The sequence below is a fragment of the Centruroides sculpturatus genome, unplaced genomic scaffold (genome assembly GCF_000671375.1).
Source record: "Centruroides sculpturatus isolate CEXI.00-Female unplaced genomic scaffold, Cexi_2.0 scaffold2434, whole genome shotgun sequence".
Taxonomy (NCBI): domain Eukaryota; kingdom Metazoa; phylum Arthropoda; class Arachnida; order Scorpiones; family Buthidae; genus Centruroides; species Centruroides sculpturatus.
The window spans coordinates 12,301-36,730 of record NW_019386559.1 but is presented as its reverse complement, the minus strand read 5'-3'; the positions used below and the strand labels follow the sequence as shown (position 1 = coordinate 36,730).

The window sequence follows — 24,430 nt, the reverse complement described above, 5'->3', positions numbered from 1 at the left end:
TTACAGATCCTAATTAACTGCAACGAATACAACGGAATCCACGTTATACATTACAACATAAAATGGATTTAATTCAGAGAATATCATATATTTTTATACTATATTAACGGTGTGACGGTGCGGATCACCTAACACTACTAATAAACTAATAATAAACAAACTATATAGTAAAGCTCATACACCACATACGCCAGTTAAATTCAAAACTTATATATATATTGAAAGAAACGTATGTACAGTTACAAAGTTCACAAAACAAACATTTACAAAACGTTAATTATAACAAAGTTCAACACATTTATCCACTACAACAGGTCCGTCGAAAAGACACCTTGCGACGAACTATCTTTAAAGTCATTTACAGTTCAACGAGACGAAACAATCTTCGGGGCCAGCTTAAGCGAACTAAAGTCAAACGTGAGTTCCCTTCATGCGTCCAAGGCGAACTGAACTTCCCGCCATAACTCAATCCTTTTATATGGATTGAAGCCGAATTGGATTCCACCAATCAGCGCTTAGCAGCGCTACACTATGTCCGCCGATGGTCCGATGTCTCTCAACCAATCCACGGTCGGGTTTCCAAAAGTGGTCTGATTGCCGTTTCTATGACGACAACCGTCGTTCGTCGAACGAATGGAAAAGCGCGGGAAATCGCATGACGAACGACTTTTATCCCGACATATATCTTCATTTGTTTCTTGTCCAATCACGTGGAATATAAACTGTTTCGTTCTTGATCATTGGACATGACAGAACTGAATGAGACTTTGTTTCTTCTACATCATTAATTCTTCAATAATTAGTTTATTATTTATTAAACTCTTATTACAAATTAAAACAAAATTTAAATTTTGATAAATTGGCTTTATTTTTAATTTTATCAATTTTTTTTTTCAAAAATTTCAAAGTTCAAAATAATTTGATAATTTTGATAATATATTATGTGAATTTTGTAGAAAAAATATATGTTTATTTTAATTCTTATTGTAAAGTTTATTTGGAAGTGGATGGTTTATCCAAATTTAAGAATTCTTTTTTCTTCTTCATCATCTCCAATCTGCTTCTACTAATCAGTCCAACTGCTGTCAATATTTGTGGATCTTCTGTTTCTTCAATTTCCTGTAAAAAATAACAATTTAATGTTTGAAAAAAGCATTTTATTCTCTTTTAGTTTCTGATTAATATAAGTAATTGACAATAAACAGTACTTTGTTATATACGCGTCAATAAAAAGTTTACTTTCGTGAACGACTTTACTGAAATTCATATATAAATATATGTAATTCATATTTAATATTAGCTTGATTAAACATCACCTGTTTCGCTACATTAATGTTGCTAATGATTGAATGTAATGATAATGAAAACAAAGATGAAAGGTTTGTTTATGAATTTTATACCTTATAATTTTTATATCTTAAATAGTTTATAAGTTTCTGATTTTATTGTCTGCCTTTAGAATCGAAAGTAGAAAATATTACGTTGGGAAAATTATGAAGTATTGCCGTATTTTCAAATTACCGAAGTATTTCCAAGATGTAAATCTGTATTACAGCCGTTCATTTATAAGACAGAAAGATGATACATCATACCAGGGAAGAATCTTGACCAAAATTTTTGGGCATGGTGAAAGTTATAATAAGAATAATTGGCCTTTTTCCAGCACTAAATAATAGGCAGAGAAATGTTATTTGATGTGAAAAGTATGGACTGTTATAAAGCCCACTATATTTATCTACACATGATATATATGAAATATAATATAATAAAAAAGAATTAAAAATTTATTATAATAATTCAATGTTTATGGACCCTTGAGACTTGGGGGCCCAGGGTTTTAAGCCCTATTAATCTCTATGTAGATCCGCCCCTTTACACAATGCATCTATGCTGGGTTTCGCAAGCTTTCGATATAATCTGGGCGTGTTAAATGCTTCGAACGACATATATTGGCAATAAAACATTTTCTTATTAAGAATGCGGCGTATGCTAAGCTAGCCCAGAGAATTCGCCCTCGCGTCATACAATATCTCTGTACAGGCGTATTTTCTTCTAATTTAACTTATTTTTTATTATATAAAGATACGAAATTTTTTTCTCATGCTTATTGGTACAAATAAAACCATTTAATCATTTAGCTAATCGACTACTATCTCCTTAATCAGTAACAATCCTAATATTAATATATAAATTACCATTGACGTGGATGGAGCGTCATGAGTTTCACTGTGCTTATGTTGTAACCACTTATTCTTACAGTTTGTACTGAAAGAACACTGATCACATTGGTATAATGTTTCAGAAGAATGAGAAATTTTTTCTCTATTATTGTCTTTAATATGTTCATCATGCGTTACTTGTGTTGACGAAATTTCATCAGGAGGGTGCATATAAGATTGTGAAATATTCTGTCCAGAGGTTATAATACGCTGCGACGTACTGTACCTTCTCTTCGAAATTGCTAAACAATTGAAAAATACGATTAACTAGCCAATTCTATTTAGCATTTTTCTCTTATTTTTTAAATTGCACTAAATTCCACATGGGAATTCCAAGCTAATAATCAAATACAATAGATGATTACATGCATTGTTTTACAATGGTGATTACCGAAAAAAATAAAATTTTACTTTAGTTAGAGAAAGCTCAGTACAACAAGCAAAGTGAGTTACAATCACTCGATGGAAATAATTTAAAAACTATTAATTAAATCTCTTTATATGTCTTAAATCACATAATCACATTCATCTGCAGTTTTAAAGATTTTGAGATTTAAATTTTTAGTAGTACGTTTTGCACCTGATCAGAAAAAACTGGAAAGATTACAGTATGACCGTTATGTATATTAACCGTAACAGACAATATATATACCGACGATACACCGCTCTAAATTTTATAATTTTAATTAAATTGTAAATATTTGGACTCAATATGTAATCATCGGATATTTGAGAATAATCGATTTAATCGTTGATTGCACGTTTATGCTTTTTTGATATGTGTAAAAGATAGAAATATAATATTTTATAATACAATATTCNAATAAAGTATTTTCATTAATTTCTTGTATGTAAAAGCTTTATTGAAAAATTATGAAAATCGACATATTTTAATAGTTATCACTATTAATAGTTTACTTAAAATGTTTTATTATAAGTTATTTTATAAAATAATCGATGATTTTATTCATTTACATTAAATTATTGTAATGTAAATGAATTAATCTTTTATATATAAAATCGTGGCCAAGTATATAAGATATTTAAAGTTACTTTATAGAGCACGAAATGAAACTCTGTTTAGAGCTTAATTTTTCATCGCTCTAGTGGTTTTTGAGTTCATATTAGCACCTACACTATTAACTTTTTGACCCCGACACGTTGATTCTTAGCTTCAACATAATTTTTTAAAAATAAATTACAATTTGTAATGATGAAATTGCATTTTATTTATTCATTGAATGGTAAACTTAGAATTAAAACCATAAAATGTACTAAAATAAAGTTTCACAGAGGATTTTAAACGAATAACTCGTTGCAAATAATAAAATACTACTTATAATAAATTAAACCTGTTCTGTGATTACAACAGTTTACATCTCAGAGAAAAAATCTCGCATAAAAAGCAAACATTATACAATTAATGTTATTCACTTGCAGCAAAAACTAATTTATACAAATAAACAGATGTAAACGATAAATACAACATAACAGTATAACACGAATAATTATAATATTTGTAACCACATTGTTTTGTAAAAATAATTGTCTAATTTATAATCAAAATGATTTTGTATTGAAAAAATTGTCAAAATAATTAGTTTTAAAACAATAAAATTTGTATAAATGAGCTGACGTGACACTCTTCTAGTAACATTCCGTGTGGCGTTTAATTCGCTTTTAAAGAGGTTCTATAAACTCTTCTGTACCTCTACAATGTAAATATTAATATCTTTGTTTCAATTAAACGTTGTATTAGTTTACTCGGATACTACACGTTGCACAGACTACAATCAGAATACTTGTGAAAAAAGAAACACAACAGATTGAAAATCTGTGATAAATACGAGTAATTCGACTACTTTGAAGACTGAATTTTTCTGATAAGACACTACAAGATCTACATTTTATGAAATCGTTTCTTTGTGATATATTACGTCAAAGCAAAGAAAAAATATATTAAAATACATACTTCGTCAGGTGAGGACAACTGTGTATAATGTTCCAGAAATAAATGTCTGCTTAAACTCGATTTCCTCGAAGTAAAATAATTGCAATAATTGCAATTATATAACTGTTTTCCTGAATGTGTTAATTGATGTTTGTTTAACATTGACTTCTTTACTGTAGAATATTCACATTCATCGCATTTAAACGGCTTTTCTTTTAAATGAGACCATTTGTGACGTGACAGTCCACAGTTGTACATGTATTGTTTTAGACACACATCACATGTTAATTTGCTGCAAGCAGAATTGTTTTTTAGATGGTCATCGAATAATTGTTGGTTAGGAAACTGATTTGTACAAATCTTGCATTCGATGACATTTTTGCTGTCACTTGAAGCAGCCGCCTTTAAAAAATACGTCGATATTACTATTATTTATATGTTTCAGTGTATAAAAACGAGATCGATATAAAATATTCGATTTTCTACATTATTTTTCAATTATTTTGAAAAATATGATTTAAAATGGTAAGTTTTAACACTTACCATTTTAAATTAAATCCTGCTTTCAATAAATCAACAATTGTACTTAGAATATTATTCAAAAATAATTATTAAAATTCGATTGTTTGAGATCAATTGTTCGATGTTTTAGAAAATCATAAAGCAATGAGAATGTTTTAGATAAGTACAATCAAAATAAACTACTTTTTCGTTCTTGTTGCATAAAAGTTTTTAAAGTTATTTTATGTATAATACTTTATTAATAATATATAATTACAGTATTGTATATTAATTATAAAATTAAAATGCTAATTGTAGTGAAAGTTACATTTTTTTTTTTTTTTTTTAAAAGTTGGCAGTTAATTAGACACTCTCTTTCCGCTCGAAGAGCACTAAGAGAATTATTACAAGAGCGTACCTTGTATATAGAAGAGTGTAAACTTGTCCCAGAATGGGCTCATATAGTTAATCTATACCGTTTCAGTTTACAATTTTAGTGATTCTGTTATTTTTGTGTTGTATGTGTAGTGAAACGAATTATGCATACTTACATTTTTTAAGTTTACGGTTTTATAGAGTGACTAATGCATTCCATTTATAGAGTTATAGGTAAAGATGATAGAAAAGTTTAGATTGATAGATTGTTATCTTACAACCTGTTGGGGGATGCCTTCCGGGAGGTCTTTTAAAGGTTAACTGACTCCTATTCAGGCGTTGTAGACGTGGACAGTGGCCAATGTTCAGGGAACGGAACTGCTTGGCTTCTGGTGAGAACCTTAGAAAATTTACCATTTATGTTATTCTTTAGCAATGGACTGGAAAAAGATACCACTGAAAGACATTTTCAGTATATGCTTACTGTAATTTTGATTGTCAAATATTACTGCTTAGGGAAGCTACCCATTCGGTAGTTTGTGGAGCAAGAGCCTGAAATATACCGAGAAGAGCTAAAGGAGTAGAAGAGTATTATGAAAGAGCAAGTTATACTTTGAAATGAAATTGATTGAAGTATCATTCCATCTGAGCATTCCATGTATATATAGTTTATTATACTAATTATAATAAAAATAGAAAGCTAAATATAAACCTATACTGTTATAGCCTGTATAAAATATAAATTCAAAATAACATTTTATATTTCTTCCTATATTAAGTAAACATTATATGCATTAGTTGATAACAATATAATTAATTTATAGCCCCTATAGCTATATAACTTATGATATTAATTTTATAAAGGAATAATGTAAGATGTTAATGAAATTTCTTGAATTTTTAAAATTATATTAAAAAGTACTTTTACACAATAAATGTTATTTTGAGTGTATTTTTGTAGTTCAGTTTCAGGACATTCTGTTTAAACATTATGAAGGCTTTCTACTATAACTGATCTGTGTCTACTATTGGCCTTGTTTATAAAATTACTGAGGACTGGAAGTTTTTCGGGAGTTTCCTATTTTCACTTGACAATTTTTCAGCTGAAAAATTGTGAAGTAGACAACAAGACCAATCAATAAATATAGCTACTTTGTTGTGTGGTCTTAAATCATCAATTAAATTTAATTCAATTTATTTTAAGTGCTGTAATTGCAAGAGAAAACTAATCCGAACTTATATACTGTATTTATATTTAGTATACAATATTGTAATATTTCGACACCTTTTCGAGTTAAAATAATAATTAAATATCTAAGTATTATGCTAATCCGAGTCTAATATTTTTCCCGAGATACGGGCAAACGAACAAGTCACACAGTGAGATGACGATGTGGAAAAGACAACACATCGTATTTTTCGCGATACTCGACAGATAAGAACCCGATCAAATCTTTCTCCAAGTCAACGATTATTACAAAGTTAGGACTTATTTTACAACCTTAATCAAAACAGGCGATTAGTCATAATAACAAACTGTCAAACTAATGAAATTATGAGGTAAGACCAGTAGCAATACAGGATAGAAAGTGTCAATAATTCATCGAAACATTCGATTCTTGACAACCCGTATCAGCAAAACTCGGACTCAAATCAAACTTATAACGCAATAAACCAAAATTGCCTCAGACCGTGAGAACGGTCTGAGGCAATTTTAATCGGGAGGCGATTGCGAGGGTTGTTACACACTACCTTCACTTGAGGTTTGTTCTTGTCTTCGGTTGACTTGCGTTCGTTGTATTGAGAGAAGATCGGGAGGAGAATATGAATCTCGAAGAGTAACTTCTATGTGTGCATTATAAAGTATTGCCGACTTCTATGTGGCTGTCTCTTCTGGAGATCTATTAGGGCCAGTTCGGGTTCCTTGAACTGCGCTCTATGGCAGGTCGAACCTTTTATCAACTGCTGCCCCGAATGATGGAAAAACGCCCCTTTTTATAGGGACGGATGGGTGATTGACTCAGTGTCATAAGATAGTGAGAAGTTTTTAGTCAGCCTAGAAAGAAAGTTCGTTTTCTCCCTTTCTCGGAAACGAAAAATGTACAGTACATCCGCTTTGTTAAAATTTTATCAAAGATATAAATCGTTTTTTTATAATATTTTATAATAATTAATCTCCAAATATTCAGAATCTCACACAATATGTTGATTATGTAAATGGATCTTACCTAAATATGCATTTAAGATCGGAAATAATTGATTTTGTTTTAACGTATTTTAAAAGTTATAATAATTATTTATACTGTATTATCTAAAATGAAGGAAAATATTATTTTTTATATATTGCGCTGCAATTTAAAAAATAGTACAGTAGACCCCCTTATAAAACGGCTTCATATAATACGCATTCGTATATAACGGCGAAAAAATTGCGACCGTATTCGTACAAACACGCTAAAAAACTCGTATAATTCAGTAAAACGTCATCACCGACTCGTGTCGCGACAGGATTGGTCTAATCTAGACCAATAGCGGATATTGCACAAACCATTGAGTTTAAACGAGCAGCGGATCTACTAAAAAACATTTATTGTTTAACGTCCATAAAAATCATATTTATATTAATGATGTCTCCGAAGTTAAGCGAATTTTTCGCAGAAAAATAACTTATTAGAAAACACGCTCACGCCGTTCGATGAGCCGCTCGGCAACGAAAACAAGCTTAAGCAATAGCGTCGTCGAACAGTGCACATTCGGTAAGTAATCGTACAATTTTTTGTTTATAGGATAGTTTATATGGATTATTTTGAAAAAAATTATACGTATTTTGGAAATGTTGAGTCGAATTAATCTAGAATCGATTAATTTTATTGAAGAAAACTTTTCAAAAAGCCGTAGGCCGTAAACTGCATGCGTGCCGGGCTGTGATTGGCTCATGTATTTAAGTGATCGTAAAACACGAATTCATATAAAAAGGAACATATCTACCGTATTATAGAAGGGACTAATGTACATATAAATTTTAACTGTCTTCATTCCGACCGACCGTTAGTCTGTCTTTTATTAATCTCGAAAACAAAGTTAGACAGTTGACGTATGTGATATATGTGATGACATAGACATTAGATGGATGACATATGTGAATAGATATGAAAACACAGAAATTGAAGGCTCTGATCAGCTATATAAAAACCTGTACATAACTTATATACGGATTTTAGCTAGATGATAATTTTATTAGGATCTCTACAATGTAGCTATTATCATTAATATTGACGGTCCCTCTCCGCGAGACAGTTTACAATAGTCCGCGAGTTGATAAATACCTTAGTTAAATTCAGATTGGTTCCTTTGTAAATAGGAGGATCAGCGAATCGATTAACTGCTGGTATGCCAGGAAGTTCGTTAGAATCTTAAACGAGTAAAATAGTGCGAAAGTTTCTTGATGTTTCAAGACAAGTAGATAGTGGGCGACGGCTTGAACGGTAGCCAAAACAATCGGGTGAGAACAATAATTTAAAGGTGGCGAACCATCGATGATGACGAACTGCGATCGTAATCGATTCTCTTCTCTTTATTAGGGGGTCTTTCCAGTTACTTCTCATGCTTATATTAGTAATTGTTATAAGTCAGGGCCAATCATTGAATTTCGATCGGAGGTTCTGGGTGAAACATTAGGAAGATGTGTCACCTTTCAAAAAAAGAGAATCGGGGAAAGATATAATCATATCCTTCCAGTTTTTATTAAGTGTTGGGGATGAAACATAGAATTTTCTTCTCAAAGGAGATAATTTGTTTAATTAATTAACAGATTCCAGAAAAACGAACATGAAAAAGTTCTATAGCCAAATAAATTTCACTAAATCAAAGCTCTCACATAGCCTATATCTATAGAAGTTCCGTTTGTTAATTAAACACAATAATTTATTCAATTTATATTTAAAATGGCCGATTTTTCACAGTCAATTAATAATTTAGCACAAACTATGTAATCCAGGTGATTGGACATGACAGAATTAAATAAGATTTTGTTTCTTCTACATCATTAATTTATCAATAACTAATTTATTATTTATTAAACTCCTATTAAAATTAAAACAAAATTTAAATTTTCATAAATTGCCTTTATTTTTAATTTTATCAAATTTTTTTTTCAAAAATTTCAAAGTTCAAAATAATTTGANACATAGCCTATATCTATAGAAGTTCCGTTTGTTAATTAAACACAATAATTTATTCAATTTATATTTAAAATGGCCGATTTTTCACAGTCAATTAATAATTTAGCACAAACTATGTAATCCAGGTGATTGGACATGACAGAATTAAATAAGATTTTGTTTCTTCTACATCATTAATTTATCAATAACTAATTTATTATTTATTAAACTCCTATTAAAATTAAAACAAAATTTAAATTTTCATAAATTGCCTTTATTTTTAATTTTATCAAAGTTTTTTCAAAAATTTTAAAGTTCAAGATAATTTGATAATTTTGATAACATATTATGTGAATTTTGCATAAGATAATAAATTTTTATTTCAATTCTTCTTGTAGAGTTTATTTCGAAGTCGATGGTTTATCCAAATTAAAGAATTCCTTTTTCTTCATCATCATCTCCAATCTTCTTCTGCTAATCAGTCCAACTGCTGTCAATATTTCTGGATCTTCTGTTTCTTCAATTTCCTGTCAAAAATAACAATTTAACGTTTGAACGAAGGCACTGTGTAAATCCTTTTCTCACGCTTATTCGTTTGAATGAAACCATTTAATCATTAATCGATTAAATAGTGACTAGGTGATTTATAATTAATCGACTATTATCACCTTAATTGATAACAGTCCTAATATTAACACATAAATTATCATTGAAGTGGATGGAGCGTCATTAGTGTGACTGTTCTTATGCTGTAAAAAAATTTTTCTTTGACTTTGTACTAAAAGAACATTGGTCACATTCGAATAATGTTTCAGAGGAATGTATAGTTTTCTGTCCATCATCGTCTATAATATATTTTTCAGGACTTACTTCTGTTGACGAAATTGATGCAGGAAAGTGCATATGAGATTGAGCAATATTTTGTCCAGAAGTTGCAATACGCTGCGACGTTTCTTCTCTTCGATGTTGCTACACAATTGAAAAATACGCTCAGTACAACAAGCAAGGTGAGTTACAATCACCTGATAAATATAATTTAACAAGTATTAATTAAATCGCTTTATATGTCTTAAATCACACAGTGAGGTTCATAGATATATATAAATCTGTTTAAAGAAACATACTGTATATTGTACTAAAGATTGATAAATCAGAGATAAATATTATCAGAAATATATTTTTCAAGCGTTGTTTCGAATAATGCACATCTGTAATCAGAAAATTCCCAGTAAATTGGGATTTTGAATAGTTGATTTGCAGCTTTTCAGAGAAAACTGGGTGGATTACGGGATGAACTTTATGTATAATGCCGCATCAGAGAATAAAATTACAAGCGATGCACTGCTCTGATTTTTATGATTTTAATTAGATTGTACTGTATTTGGTCCCAATAAATAATCGTCAGATATATGAGCATAGTAAAGCGTAATCGGTTCAATCGTTAATTGTAGGATTATGCTTTTTTGATATAAGTATAACAGATAGAATGTTTTATAACACAATATTCAAGATACAATTGCTTTTTAAAACATATGTTGTTTTTACCTCAGATGTAAATTTTTGTCTTGAATGTTTCGCTCGCATGTGAACTTTTAAATTTGACTTAGTTACATATTTTCTCAAGCAAATGTCACACTGGAATGGACGTTCTCCCGTGTGTGTTCTCATGTGTTCTTTTAAAGCGTATTCTGATTGACATCGTTGCTTGCACAACTTGCACGAATATTTTTTTAAATCTCTGTATCTCGGTGGAAGCTAATCCATAAAATTGTTTTAAAAATTTATTAATTATACATTAGATATGAAATTTTCCAGTAAAAATTAAAATTATATTTATTATCATAGTACATATTTTTAAAACTACGTAAGAAAACTATTTATATATTACTTATAATAAATTAAACCTGCTCTTATAAACTATAACATTTGTTTATAGTTTTGATTACAACAGTTTTCATCACAGAGAAAAAGTCTGGCTTAAAAAGCAAACATTATTCAATTAATGTTATTCACGTGCAGCAAAAACTAATTAAACTACAGTAGAGCCTCGATAATCCGAACCCCGGTTAACCGACACCTCGAACCGACCGTCCTAGTCGGCAAATTTCAAATGTCCGCTAGTGATGTGGCGCTACAAAATTTGGCTATGTCTCGGCTACATTAATATTATTTTTACGTGTTTTAGCTGGCAACACTCATTCGACCATGAAAGGGAGGCAGTATTTAAACGAGGCTTAATTTTCGAATTTTTAACGATATAATAGCGACGATTATTATTTTAAAAAGTTTTTGTTAGGCTTAACATCGATGAAAATTCAACGCGAAGTAGGTTAATAGCGATATACTAATATACTAATTACTTGGGATATAATAATATACTACACTAATAATGGATTTTTTCATACTTTTCGGTTATCCAACTTTAGAATTATCCGACCAACCTCAGTCCCCAATTGGGTCGGATAATCGAGGTTCTACTGTAATAAATAACTAAAATAAACAGATGTAAACGATAAATACAATATAACAGTATAATATGCATAATGTATAATATCTCATTGTTTTGTAAAAATAATTGTCTTATTTATGATCAAAGTGATTTTGTGTTGAGAAAAAAATTGTCAAAATAATTAGTTTTAAAACAATAAAATTTGTATAAATGTGCTGGCGAGAGTATCGTGACACTCTTCTAGTAACATTCCGTGTGGTGTTTAATTCGTTTTTAAAGAGGTACTATAAAGTCAGACATGCTTCTCTACCTCTACGATGTAAATATTAATATCTTTGTTTCAATTAAACGTTGTATTAGTTTACTCGGCTACCACACGTTGCACAGGCTACAATCAGAATACTTGTGAAAAGAAACAAAACAGATTGAAAATCTGTGATAAGTACAAGTAACTCGACCGCTTTGAAGACTGAATTGTTCTGAAATGACACTACAAGATCTACAACATTTTATGAAATCGTTTCTTTGTGATTTATTAGGTTATATGTTAACAAAAATGTATGAAAATACATACTTCGTCAGGTGAAGACAACTGTTCATAATGTACCACAAAAATATGTCCGTCCAAAGTACTTTTCCTCGAAGTAGGCCAACCGCAATACTTGCAATTATATAACAGTTTTCTTGAATGTGTTAATTGATGTCTGTTTAACAATGACTTGGAAATGGTAGAATATTCGCACTCATCACATTTGAATGGCTTTTCTTTTAAATGAGTTTTCTTGTGAAAGTTCAAAGACTTAACATACATATATTGTTTTTGACACACGTCACATGTTAATTTGCTGCAAGCGGGATTGTTCTTCAGATGGTCATCGAATAGTTGTTGGTTACGATACTGATTTTTACAAATCTTGCATTCGATGACATTTTTGCTGTCGCTTGTAACAGCCGCCTTTTAATTTAAAAAGTACATCGATCTTATTATTATTTATATGTCTTATTGCATAAAAACGAGATCGATATAAAATACTCGATTTTTTACATTATTTTTCAATTATTTTAAAAAATATGATTTATAGGTTTTAACACTTACCATTTTAAATTAAATCCTGCTTTCAATAAATCAACAATTGTGCTTAGAATATTATTCAAAGTTCATTATTAAAATTCTATTGTTTGTGATCAATTGTTTGCTGTTTTAAGAAAATAATGCACCAATGAGAATGTTATAGATAGGTACAATCGAAATAAACTACTTTGTCATTCTTGTTACATAAAAATTTGTTTAAGTGATTATATAGATAATACTTTATATTAATAATATTTAACACGGCATATTTGTATTGGTCACATATAAATCACAATAGCTTAAGCTTTCTGTAAATAAAAATCAGTGGGAATAGATCTGGTGACGTGAGCTGAAATCAAGTTAAATTAACTTCATCTCTTTCGAATATAAAAAAAAATGCTCGTTTTAAAATGGTTTTAAAACTTTCATGCTTATATTAACATAATTATTTGATTAATACTTTTATTTTAAAAGTATTTTTAAGTATAGATGTACTCATTAACATTTATGAATATCTTAATGTCTGTTTTGTACATTTAATCATGTTTAATTATTCTTTATTTTTGAATAATCATATATATTTTATCTTAAGTTATATGATTTTGCGGATATATTAAATACTGTATTTGATGCACAAGAAAATTAACTTGTTTTTTTTCTGTAAGTTATTTTATTACGTGTTATTAAATGCTAATTAAGTTGCATTTATCTCAGAAAATGTCTTATCATTTGTTGTGATAAATGCAGGGTATGACAATGGAGTAAAGTGAAAAAGCAACTGCTTGGTTAGAACACAGAGTTTAATCTAACAAGCTGTATATACTACACATACCAAAAAAAAACGAAGGGGGGTGAGGTATGAATTATAAGAATGTAGTTATATAAACAAAAGTCTAGAAACATCTGGAATGTCCCTAGGAGAGCGTCATGATACTCACCAACATCATTTCTGTTAATAACACAAAATCAAATATTCTGAATCAACATCAGAATATTTTCCTTTCCTTCACGGCAAAGATTGTGATGTTAATTCTAATGATAGAAAAAAGAAATCGTGCACAGACCAAGCCACTACTAAATGCTGTAGATTGATAAAGGTATAGTACAGTATAGTACATAGTTTTTTTTACATATCCACGGCCCTCTTACTAGCAACATAAAGCAGTTCTTATCTAAAGCATGTTTGGAAACTAAACAATACAAAAAATTTCTTTTACAGAAAGATAAAAATAAGAATTATAGCATCTTTTGTCCGCGTAAGACAGTTTACTTTCTATAATGAATATTTTACATTAAAACGTACGTAATTTATAATGTTAAAACAATATATTGCACAGAAAACATAGTTTTTTTTTGTTTTTCGTTATGCTACAAAGTATGTTGTTACTTCTATGGTGTGGAGACATTTCTCCTTTTTATCACAACACCAAAAATGAGATTACACGATCAGCAATGAGAACATACTTTGTGTATGCTAATAAAAAAAAAATTTAAGAAGGGAGAAAAATTAAGAATTCCTTAGAATTCCAGTATTGTACCATAATCAATCTTACCAAAAATCAATTCTGCTGAATATACAGATCATGGTAATAAACTCCAGCACCTGTAAAACTGTTTTCCTTTCTTATACCCAAGAATTGTCGCACAGTTAACTATTATGTAATTAGATTATAACTAAACAGTGTGTTAATTATGTATATCTTACGTAAATATATATTCAAATTCGAAACTTATTGATCTTGTTTTAATATATTATCAAAGTTTTAATAATTATGTATATTTTCTAAAATAAACAAAAATATTATATTACATATATATAGTCGACCTGCCTATAACATTGTTGATTATACCGTTTTATATGAGTTCCATGTTGTACGAGTCACTTAGATTTTACAAATACGTGAGCCAGTCTGTGAACGGCTTGCGTATTTGTAAAATTTAACCACTCTGCAGTAATCGCCGGATATATTCGTCAAGAGCGATCGTGTGGCACTGGTGAACAACGGCTATATCCGCAAAAGAATTTCTCGTATAGGCCTATATCCAAAAACTACCGAAAAAAAAAATTCACATAGAGAAGGAATTATGTGACAATAAAAATACATTTTTTTTACTAGACGTAACTGTTTAAAAATGTTTTTCCGAAACGGTAATGAGAAAAATGCGTGGAAAAATACTTTAAAGATTTCCCATGTTTATTTTCCACTATATCGTGATAGCACCATACCTGACTAACCCACTGTACAAAGATTAATTCATCTGTAAATTCTACATACAAATTCGACAGAACTTTTAAATTAATTTTATTATTTGGTAGTAACGTTAGCTTAATATATTTATTAATTCCAAGAAAACTTTCAGGAGACGAATATAATCCGATTAGAATATAGATTTTTTTTATTTTTATAATTTTTCTTAATTATTTTTTTTCTATTTTTTTCTATTACAGTAAAAAATTGATTGGAATAATCCTGTGTTGATAAATTATTCCTTAATACAATTCTATCTAATCCTAACAATTTCCAAACTAACAGGAAGCAATCAGATGCAGGATTGAAATTTTTTTTCTAGTTAGTTATTGTTAGACTGAGAACTGTTAGATTTAACTATTAACTAATGTATAAACTTTAATTTTAGTTATATAGATTATTATGCAATTCTATATCTAGTTGTATTATTATTATTAAATATAGCCTATTTAAAGAAAGTTCCTAACTAAAATTTTCGTTAAGTTGTAAATTCTTCCTTGTCTGTTAAGATTCAAACTTTCTGTGACCGTTTATCATAATGATGGCAATTACAGAGAAATCATTTATTATGTAATTTTAGTTAATAAAACTTACATTCAATCCTAAACATAGGTTTTAGAGATTGTTTTACAAATGGAAGCAGTATCTGATTAACTAGTACCTACTTTTGTTTACATAAGTCAAAACTGATTTAAAGATGTGTAATTTCAAATTCAGAATCTTCTTTTAAAGCAGCCAAGAATGCTTCTGGGTTATCAGTATGACATTTAAATTTTTCTTCTGATTTTTCTATAAATTTTTTAATCTTCTCATCTTCTAAGTCTTCACCGACGTATCTAAATCTGCCTTGGCTGAAATTTTTATTTGTTTCTTCTTCGTACAATTTCACGTATTCTTCGTTTGTTCGGAAGAATTCTTCGTTAGATCTAAGCATGTTATTGGCTTCAGTAGGATCGAAACTCGGTAAATTACCTCCTAATTCCAAAGGCAGACAATCTGGACTGATGAATTCGTGTAAAGTACCCACATCCGAATGCAAATGTACCTGTAATTTGAATTTTATTTTCATAAATTATTTTATTGACCAGGTGTATACAAACAATAAAGTAAGTTATGTAAAGTTAAAATGGATAGAACATTAAAAATTAAGTAAAAATGTAACTGCTTGTGAGTAAATTGAGAAATAGAAGACTACATTAAAAAAGTTTAACAACCTGTTAAAGTTTGGGGTTGAAAAAATATATAACACGTTATAAAATAACATATATATTCTTTTATGTTTATAAATTAATAAGAAAATTGCCATTACTTACCCTCTTCCGGAGTTTGTCTGGTAGAAGTGGAAGTAAAATACTTAAAATAGCTTTTATTACGACATTCATGTTTACATAATGTATCGCCTTGTATCGCATTTGATAAGAATCTTTCTGTTTTAAAAATATTTAAAGCATAATTAAAATGTTTATAATGTCAGCAGTAATTGTCTTTAAAGAGAATTTCTTTATTATAAAGTAGTTAAATTAGCCTATATATTCACTCTATAAAAACTTGTATATATAATATAGGTCTATTATATAATTATTGGGCTGCAATTTGGAAAATTTGTAAACCTATAAATTCCCACTGTCATCAGTCTTTCTTTAATCTCTACAAAGGAGTTAGATAGATAAATACCTGACCTAATGTGTAAGTCTTAGGGGTGGCTCCAATTAACTATATAGGAACTTCCGTTGCAAATCGGAAATCATGTTATTTCAATTCAAAAACTTTTCCCTGAAGTTGTTAGATAGATAACCGGCTCGACTTTATTGGTAAAGGAAAAGTATGATGCATAGTGGCAAACCATTACTACTAATATAAGATGGAGAGCATATATTTTAAGTTAAAATTGAATTTTTATGTGTTGCTAATAAAAGTATTATAATTATACTCTGAAAAAAATGTGTTGGTAGCCTTCCTTTAAATTTAAATATTGTCAAAAGTAAGTGATAAACAGAAAAACCTTTCAAGTGAAATTTACTTGTATTTCTTTCCTCTGTCACTACAAAAATATAATTTTTCATTTGAAAATAACAAGTCAACTTTGACGAGACCGTGAAAACGTGCTCAAAATAAAAAAAAAATAAGTAAACCTGTTACCCTGCTTCCTTGAAAAAATAAAACAATTTATCGTAAACCTTTTTTCCCCCACACCCCTTCGTTCTGACGATATTTCTCTTTTAATCTTAAATGTCTACTCCTGTATATTCAATTAACGTTTATTAAGTATATTATATAGTATACATTGTGTAGTCCGTCCATTAGTTGCTCAAAGTGGCGCCGTATTAACGAAAATGACAAATAACGGAAGGTAAACATCCCAAAAGCCTGCATAAACCGGAAAACAGTATGTGTGACATTAACATTTTCAAAAATTGCTAGCATATAGACGATTATAATGTAGGATATGCGGAATAATTGAGACCAGATCAGCAAGAGAATTCTAATGGAATCACTAATTCCATTAGAATTTTTGCTTCTCTTTTTGTGAATAATGCCATTATCATTTATAATACTAACAAAATAGCTTGATACACCTTATCTATTATTATTTTAACTAATGAATCAGAAAATTTAGACACGAAATTGTGTACCCTTCGATACTATTTACCTGATAATATATATTACAGTATTAATTTATATCTACATGTTATCGCTATGTATACATAGATATATATTACAAGAAAGTACTTACAAGAACAAGCATTACTAAAGAACTTATGGCTCTGGGTGATAAATGATAGAAATGTGACAAATTCATTCCTCCTGTGTCTACAACACAAACGATTTTCTTAGCTTGAGTTCGATGAAAATTCAATTGTAAGTCCAGGTAAAGCAATACACAACGCCATACATCGATTACACTGGAAACAGAAGGATCCCAATTGGCTGAATGAAAATATAAAGAATACAAACACAGTTTTGATAAATTAAATAATAAATAGATTTCTACTTACCAACTCGAAAAAGGTAAATATAACATCCATCTTGGTCAAGATTCGGAAGAAATTGCAAAATCTTCAGGTTCAAAGCATGCTCCAACTTGGAGGGAAGAAGATCCTTAGAGTATTGTGGATAATTTACTCTCACGTTATAGTAATTCTTGAGCAGCTGAAGCGATCTCTGCAAGTCAAATTTTCTAGCACGAAGAAAACCCAGAAGAAAAATGTCATCCATACGACATTTAATCCCTTGATCTTCTAATTTAAATAATAGGGAAAACATATATTTATTCGATACGTTTTTAAAATTAGTATTAAAATGCTTTAAAAATATCGTATTTATATTTTTAAATGTTCCTATACGTTAGTATAAAAGCGGATGAAAATTTCTTTGATTTCTATGAAATATAAATGAATAATTTTACTTAATAGAAAACGAAATTAATCTCCATTATACGTTGGATTAACTTTAATCTCGTATAATTAAATTTATGTTATATAGTTCAGTTACAAAGAATGGCCTCTTAGCTCATCCACCTCTACCCTTCGCTCACTTTCACGTAGTGGAGCATGTTAAGTCGAGCGTCGACGAAAAAACGAACGTAAAGGGGACCCCTTGCAGGGTCCCCTTTACGTTCGTTTTTTCGTCGACGCTCCCTTGTAGTTCTCCTCCACAAGGGAGCACCCGTAAAGGGGACCCTGCAAGGTTTACCCTTTACGGTGCCACAGTGGAGAAGGGCCACAAGGGCTTTACAGTGCTACAGTGGAGGAGGGCTAATACTTTAGTGCCACAGTGGAGGAGGGTTTTCCGGAATAGGCTGCCGTAGGAGGCGTGGCGGTATCTGTAAATAGCAGACGACCATCTGTCGCTTAAGGCCTGTAGTAAGTCTCTAGGAGCCCAGGTGCTAGGCCATTGCCAAATCCTTGCTAAGCCAGGTACCTCAGTCCAGGTTAGAAAAAATGGGAAGATTGGTGTCTGGTTGGCGGCCGACTGTAAAAACCCCAGCCAAATCTTTTTTTATGAAATGTCTGATGCCACTTTGAGATGTGATGTGATAATACTAGGATGTACGATATGATAGAGTGCTTATTAACAAAATACAGTGTTAAAGATTTATTCTTTAATGTTAAAAATAACATTAATTTATAGGGGTAGGAACCACTACGAGCCTTTTATAAACTCTAGAAAAGTGTAAAGAATGTTTTTGTAAGAATAAATAAATATTTTCTTAAAAAATTTTAATTATTGTAATTAGAAATGTAAAATATATATTAAAAATAGTAAATTTCATATTAGAGGTAACATATATGTGGATTAATTTTCTTTCTTTTATCTTATATAATCATTAAAAATTGTTATTATGTCCGAGTTTAAACTAACAAACCCGATTATATAACAATAACATTGGAGAAATAGTAACCTATTTCTTCTTTTTTTTACCTTGCCAGAGAAATCCGGTTTCTTTTTATGTCACGTTATATAATTATATAAAATTTGATAAAAGAAATAAATCTTTATACTGCATTAAAAAAAACTCTTAATGCTAACAACAAGTAAAATCTTCATTAAGTCTGACTGTACTCATATCACACCCTCTATCTCTCCACCCCCTTGATCTTTAATTACCGAAATTTAACAAAGTTAATCTCCTAAATCCCCAAACCCCATGCAAAATTTGATAAAATTTTGACAAAAATTATTATTGAGGTTCGAAAACTCATACTTTTCCTCTGTTTTATGTATAACAGAGCGGGGATACTAAAGGTTAAAGTAAATAAAAGTGTTTGAAGTTTTAATAATTTAATTGCAAATGTTTTTATAGAAATAAATTAGGAATTTATTTACATAACATTTACACTACTAATTCATATGTGTAATATAAAAAACTAACTAATATTATCATAAAAAATATAGTAATATGAATGACTTTTAAGTACACACACATGTAAATCAAAGTGACGTTTAAAAATTTCAATGTTTAAATATTATAACATTACTGGAGCATTTAGTTTCAAGTAAACTGAAATAATAACTATGTTGTAAGTAAGGAAATATTTGCTTTATTGACAGATTTCTATTGCTTAACTAAAATAAATGTAAGAATTTAAAAATAAGTATATAATAGTGTATACAATAATAGCATTTGTTTACCTTGTAACCGTATACAAGGTAAACAAATGCTATCATTTACAAGAATGCAACGTATAAAGACTGTATAATAATGGGTTAATTTAAAGAAAATTAATTTTAAACTAGTAAATTTTAAATATAAAATTTCTTAAACAATTTAGACTGTTAATATTGATTTTAGTCAATAAATATGGTAATTCTCAGCATTTTGTTTTATATATATTAAGATATGACTATAGAAAATACTATTTAAAATAAATATGTTTGCATTTATTATAATTTGAAAGAAAAATATGAAGTATTTACTTACTTATAGTTTTTTTAAAAGCTTTAAGGGTTTTCTCATCCCAAGGAAATTCTTCTTTCTCTTCCGGAAATATTGAATCTTTAATATTCATCTGCTAATGATATATTATAAAACTTTTAATTAAATTTAAAATTAAAACATCATCAGTTACTAAAGTTGACTTTAAGTTTACTTTAGTGCGATCTCGATACGGTTATTTAATATTCCAGATGGAAAAATAACGTTTTTTTAGTGTTCTTTAAGCGGATAAACTCGAATTGAAACAAGTTTTTATCTTTGTTAACACATTCATAAATCTTTTTCAAATTACATTTTTATAACAAAAGGAATAAATTATTCAGATTTATTACTTATATTCTTAATAAAAGCTCTAATTAAAATTTATAATTAATAATTGAAGCTTAATTTACAAGGCACGAACCTTCAGATTTATATGTTTATAGTACAAAAAAAACAATAAAAAATAGAGCAATTTTAATTAGATTTCTACTTATATTAATGATAACGGAAATACTAATGTAAATATAAGTTAACCCGATCGATCATACAAAGCAATAATGTATTATTTATAGCTTGAATAAGCGGTTTAACAGGAAATTTTATAAAATCGTACGTTGAATCTTAACAAAGATACAATTAAGTTTTATTATTAGTATTGATACACTACTCTGAATACAATATGTAGATGGACTCGAATACAAAGGCTATTCAATATAATCTAAATAATATATTAAATAAATGAATAATCTGTGTATCTATTGTTAAAGGAAAAGTATGATGTACAGTACAGTACAGGGGAAGTCACTATTAACATGAAATGGAGAGGATATAATTTAAATTAAATGAATTAAAAATATGATTAAAATTGTAGTTAAAAATAATAGAAAAAGTAAATTGTTAATTAAATATTATTAATTTACGTAGAATTGTATTTAATTAAAATAATTAAAACAAGTTTTTTAAGTATACATAAACAGAAAACTGTTTTCATGGCTTATACCGGCTTTGTATTATTTTAAATATTTGTATATTATTACATTTTGTTTAGAATTACAGATAAAAATAATCGTTTAAATAAAATTAAAAAGTAGATTTTAAATATTTTAAAATAAGACATTAATGTATTGAAATTAGTATACAAAAAAAGGAAAATTTTTATTTTAAACTATTATAAAATAGCAAAAAGTCTATTTTGAAGGTAGGGATAGGTTTTATTTAAAAATTGTAAATGCTAATAACGAGTAAAATCGTCATTAAATTCGATCCTACTGGAGACCGGCACGATCACCTTTATCCCCCCACTCCAAAGACATTTAATCATAAAAATTTAACAGCATGAAATACCCTAATAATCAAACCTAGCTGCAAAATTTTAGAAATTTTCGACGAAAAACACCGGAATTATTAAGCTTTAAACAGGGTGAAAATACAAAAAAGAAACCGCAATTTTTTGCATTACTCAACATTTTAAGATTTCGAGTCCAAAAATGTAAAAATTTTGAGAGGCCTTTTCTTGACCGATTGCCATACTTACCCTCTGTTATATATAAAACAGCCGGAAAAGTAAAAGTAAAAGTAAAAGGAGGTAAATGTTCTTCCAACGTCCTTCAAAAAAAAGTTTGTTGTAGAATGGTCAACTCTGCTATACCATCGATGAAGTCTGCTCTAGGACTATCGTAGGCATTAAATTTACATTTTTTCCTTCTCGTCCCGATTGGAAGATCGGTTTCACATCTATGTTACAGTGTGTCTTCCTCTGTGTTTCTCAACTCGTTCGTATTGAAGTTGGAAGTTTTCTGGATGTAAAAACTGTTATGTTTTATGTACCATTTGTACACATAAATTATACGTAATGTTGTCTATATCTCTGTCGACGTCTTACACAGAACTCAAAGTTGTCATTCGTCTAAACTGTCGCTCAATAGCACCTGTATAACGGTCAGACTCTACAGACACATACATTATAATTATTTGTGAAAAAAAAAAACGAAATTCAGGGATAGAAAATATTTAAGATAATATAACCTTGGATGAAAAAACAAATTAAATGAAGTAAGGACAGTATATTGAACTTTCTAAGATTGCATAACAAAGTCACACATCTTTGGCTCTCTGCCAGCAATTTTATTATTTTGATTTTCTTCATTACCACTTTGTTTTTTTATTAAATATTATATTTTAAATTTATTTAGATCATCGTCCTATTTACTTTTTTCATATTTTACTGACCTATTTTATATTCATTGTAGTATAGACTTAACTTTTTAATTCATTATACATTACTACAGTACTTTACATCGCTGAAAACAAACTTGGTTTCTTACGAAACAACTCTATTCCTTTTCGTTTTAAGATACATTCGAGTATTAGCTTATCGTAATATTTTAAAAACAACTAAAGTATTTAACTCACAAAACGTTTCTCAACTTAAAAACCGCCATCATTTCTAAACTATTAGAGAAACACTCAGAAGAGTTGTACAAGTTTGCGTATATATTTCTTAAGGCTGTACTGATCTACACAGGAGTTTCCGTATAGAATGTGATCTATTTTACTTCATTTATGGCTGTATATTAATATTTAAACTTAAACTTATGACTAATTCATGCTCATGCTTATGCATACATACAGTATATATATGGAATGTGTAAACACGTCTTAATTTTTGAAGAGGTCAGTTAAAAAAATAAAATAAAACATCTAAAAAGCACTTACAAGGTTTTAATATTTATTATTGCTAACCTCAAGCAATACACATTAAACGTGTCTACTCACCTTTCTCTTTACAAAACTTTTTTACGTTAAATAAAATGTTGAAGTCATTTAACCAGTTTTAATATCCAATAGAAGAGTAATTGATGTTTGACGTCACGTATACTGTAACTTTTATCTACCTATACTTAAGTTGATACGTTAACAAAAATTTACAATCCTTTATACGTACACGAGACAGCTTTCAATTGCTATTATACGGGAAAAAAAGTAAATTTTTAGTTTTAATAATATGTGTGCAAAACGTTATAAAAATTTCTTAATTTAAATGGTAAAAATTAATTATTTATATTATAATATAGTAGCATAACTTTTACATTTAAAACGACGGTCAGGAATGGCTCCAAAGTATTTAGAAGTGGCTCAGCCACCTGTTTTTCTAGTTACAGACCCCGAATTAACTGCAACGAATACAATGCAATCGACATTATACATTACAACGTAAAATGGATTTAATTCCTACAATATCATATATTTTAATACTATATTATAGGCGTGACGATGACGATCCCCTCCAGTACGAATGTACTAGTAATAAATAAAGTATTACAGTAGAGCGTCGTTTATCCGAAAGTCGGTTATCCGAAAAAATTCCAGTCGGCAAATTTAAATTTTCGCTAGTGCTTTGGCGCTGCAATCTTTGGCTATATCTTGGGCTATTCCAATATTTTTTATGTTTGTGTATGTGTTTTAGCTGGCAGCACTGTCACTTTTGTGTGGTGTTTTTCTGAGGACTGTGTGTCATGCTGAATCGAACATTTTTGATACTAGATAACTTCTAAAGTATAAATTTTTTTGTTTTTATATTTTTTAATGTATTTATTTTGTTTGTAAAACATAAAGAAATCATTTTTAACGATACAATAGCCACGATTATTATTTTAAAAAGTTTACGTTAGGCTTAACATCGACGAAAATTCAACGCGAAGCGCCACGCAACGGAGAAAAATTTAAACACGGGATAAGTTAATATATTTTTTCGTACATAATCGGTTATCCGAAAAATAAATTATTTGAATGACTCCAGTCCCCAATTGATTCGGATAAACGATGCTCTACTGTATTAAATTCTTCTGACATCGAATGAATACGGGATTCTGTGGTCCGGAGAATTTTTATTAACCCGTTTATTAAAATTTTAATAACTGCACTATGCCTGGTTGTGAAAATTGGGTAAGAATACAAACGAGTACGAAGTCTGCAAGTATGAAGTTTTTCTTTAAAAACCCTAATTATTAAATCCAAATGAATTTCCGAATTAAG

The 24,430-nt window shown here is 29.2% G+C and overlaps 3 protein-coding genes across 5 annotated transcripts; all 3 read right to left on the bottom strand.

Moving 5' to 3' along the window:
• Window positions 1-894: 894 nt before the first annotated feature.
• LOC111615306 lies at window positions 895-2,434 on the bottom strand. The gene is made up of 2 exons (XM_023356727.1): window positions 2,196-2,434; window positions 895-1,119 (listed from the first exon to the last, which is right to left on the bottom strand). The coding sequence occupies exons 1-2, from the start codon at window positions 2,388-2,390 to the stop codon at window positions 994-996; spliced, it is 321 nt and encodes a 106-aa protein (XP_023212495.1). The 5' UTR covers window positions 2,391-2,434; the 3' UTR covers window positions 895-993.
• A 7,056-nt stretch (window positions 2,435-9,490) lies between these two features.
• On the bottom strand, window positions 9,491-12,859 carry LOC111615304 (zinc finger protein 717-like). 3 transcript variants are annotated; one of them, XM_023356724.1, is made up of 6 exons: window positions 12,752-12,859; window positions 12,230-12,610; window positions 10,752-10,961; window positions 10,077-10,175; window positions 9,875-9,955; window positions 9,491-9,733 (listed from the first exon to the last, which is right to left on the bottom strand). In XM_023356724.1, the coding sequence occupies exons 1-6, from the start codon at window positions 12,752-12,754 to the stop codon at window positions 9,608-9,610; spliced, it is 900 nt and encodes a 299-aa protein (XP_023212492.1). In that variant the 5' UTR covers window positions 12,755-12,859; the 3' UTR covers window positions 9,491-9,607. The 3 variants fall into 3 exon arrangements, with proteins under 3 accessions (XP_023212492.1, XP_023212493.1, XP_023212494.1); XM_023356725.1 differs by lacking the exon at window positions 9,875-9,955; XM_023356726.1 differs by lacking the exon at window positions 9,875-9,955 and having other exon boundaries at window positions 9,595-9,733; window positions 10,077-10,228.
• Window positions 12,860-15,643: 2,784 nt separating this feature from the next.
• LOC111615307 (alpha-tocopherol transfer protein-like) lies at window positions 15,644-23,284 on the bottom strand. The gene is made up of 6 exons (XM_023356728.1): window positions 23,171-23,284; window positions 20,399-20,489; window positions 17,973-18,215; window positions 17,711-17,904; window positions 16,290-16,403; window positions 15,644-16,021 (listed from the first exon to the last, which is right to left on the bottom strand). The coding sequence occupies exons 2-6, from the start codon at window positions 20,484-20,486 to the stop codon at window positions 15,668-15,670; spliced, it is 993 nt and encodes a 330-aa protein (XP_023212496.1). The 5' UTR covers window positions 20,487-20,489; window positions 23,171-23,284; the 3' UTR covers window positions 15,644-15,667.
• Window positions 23,285-24,430: the final 1,146 nt, after the last annotated feature.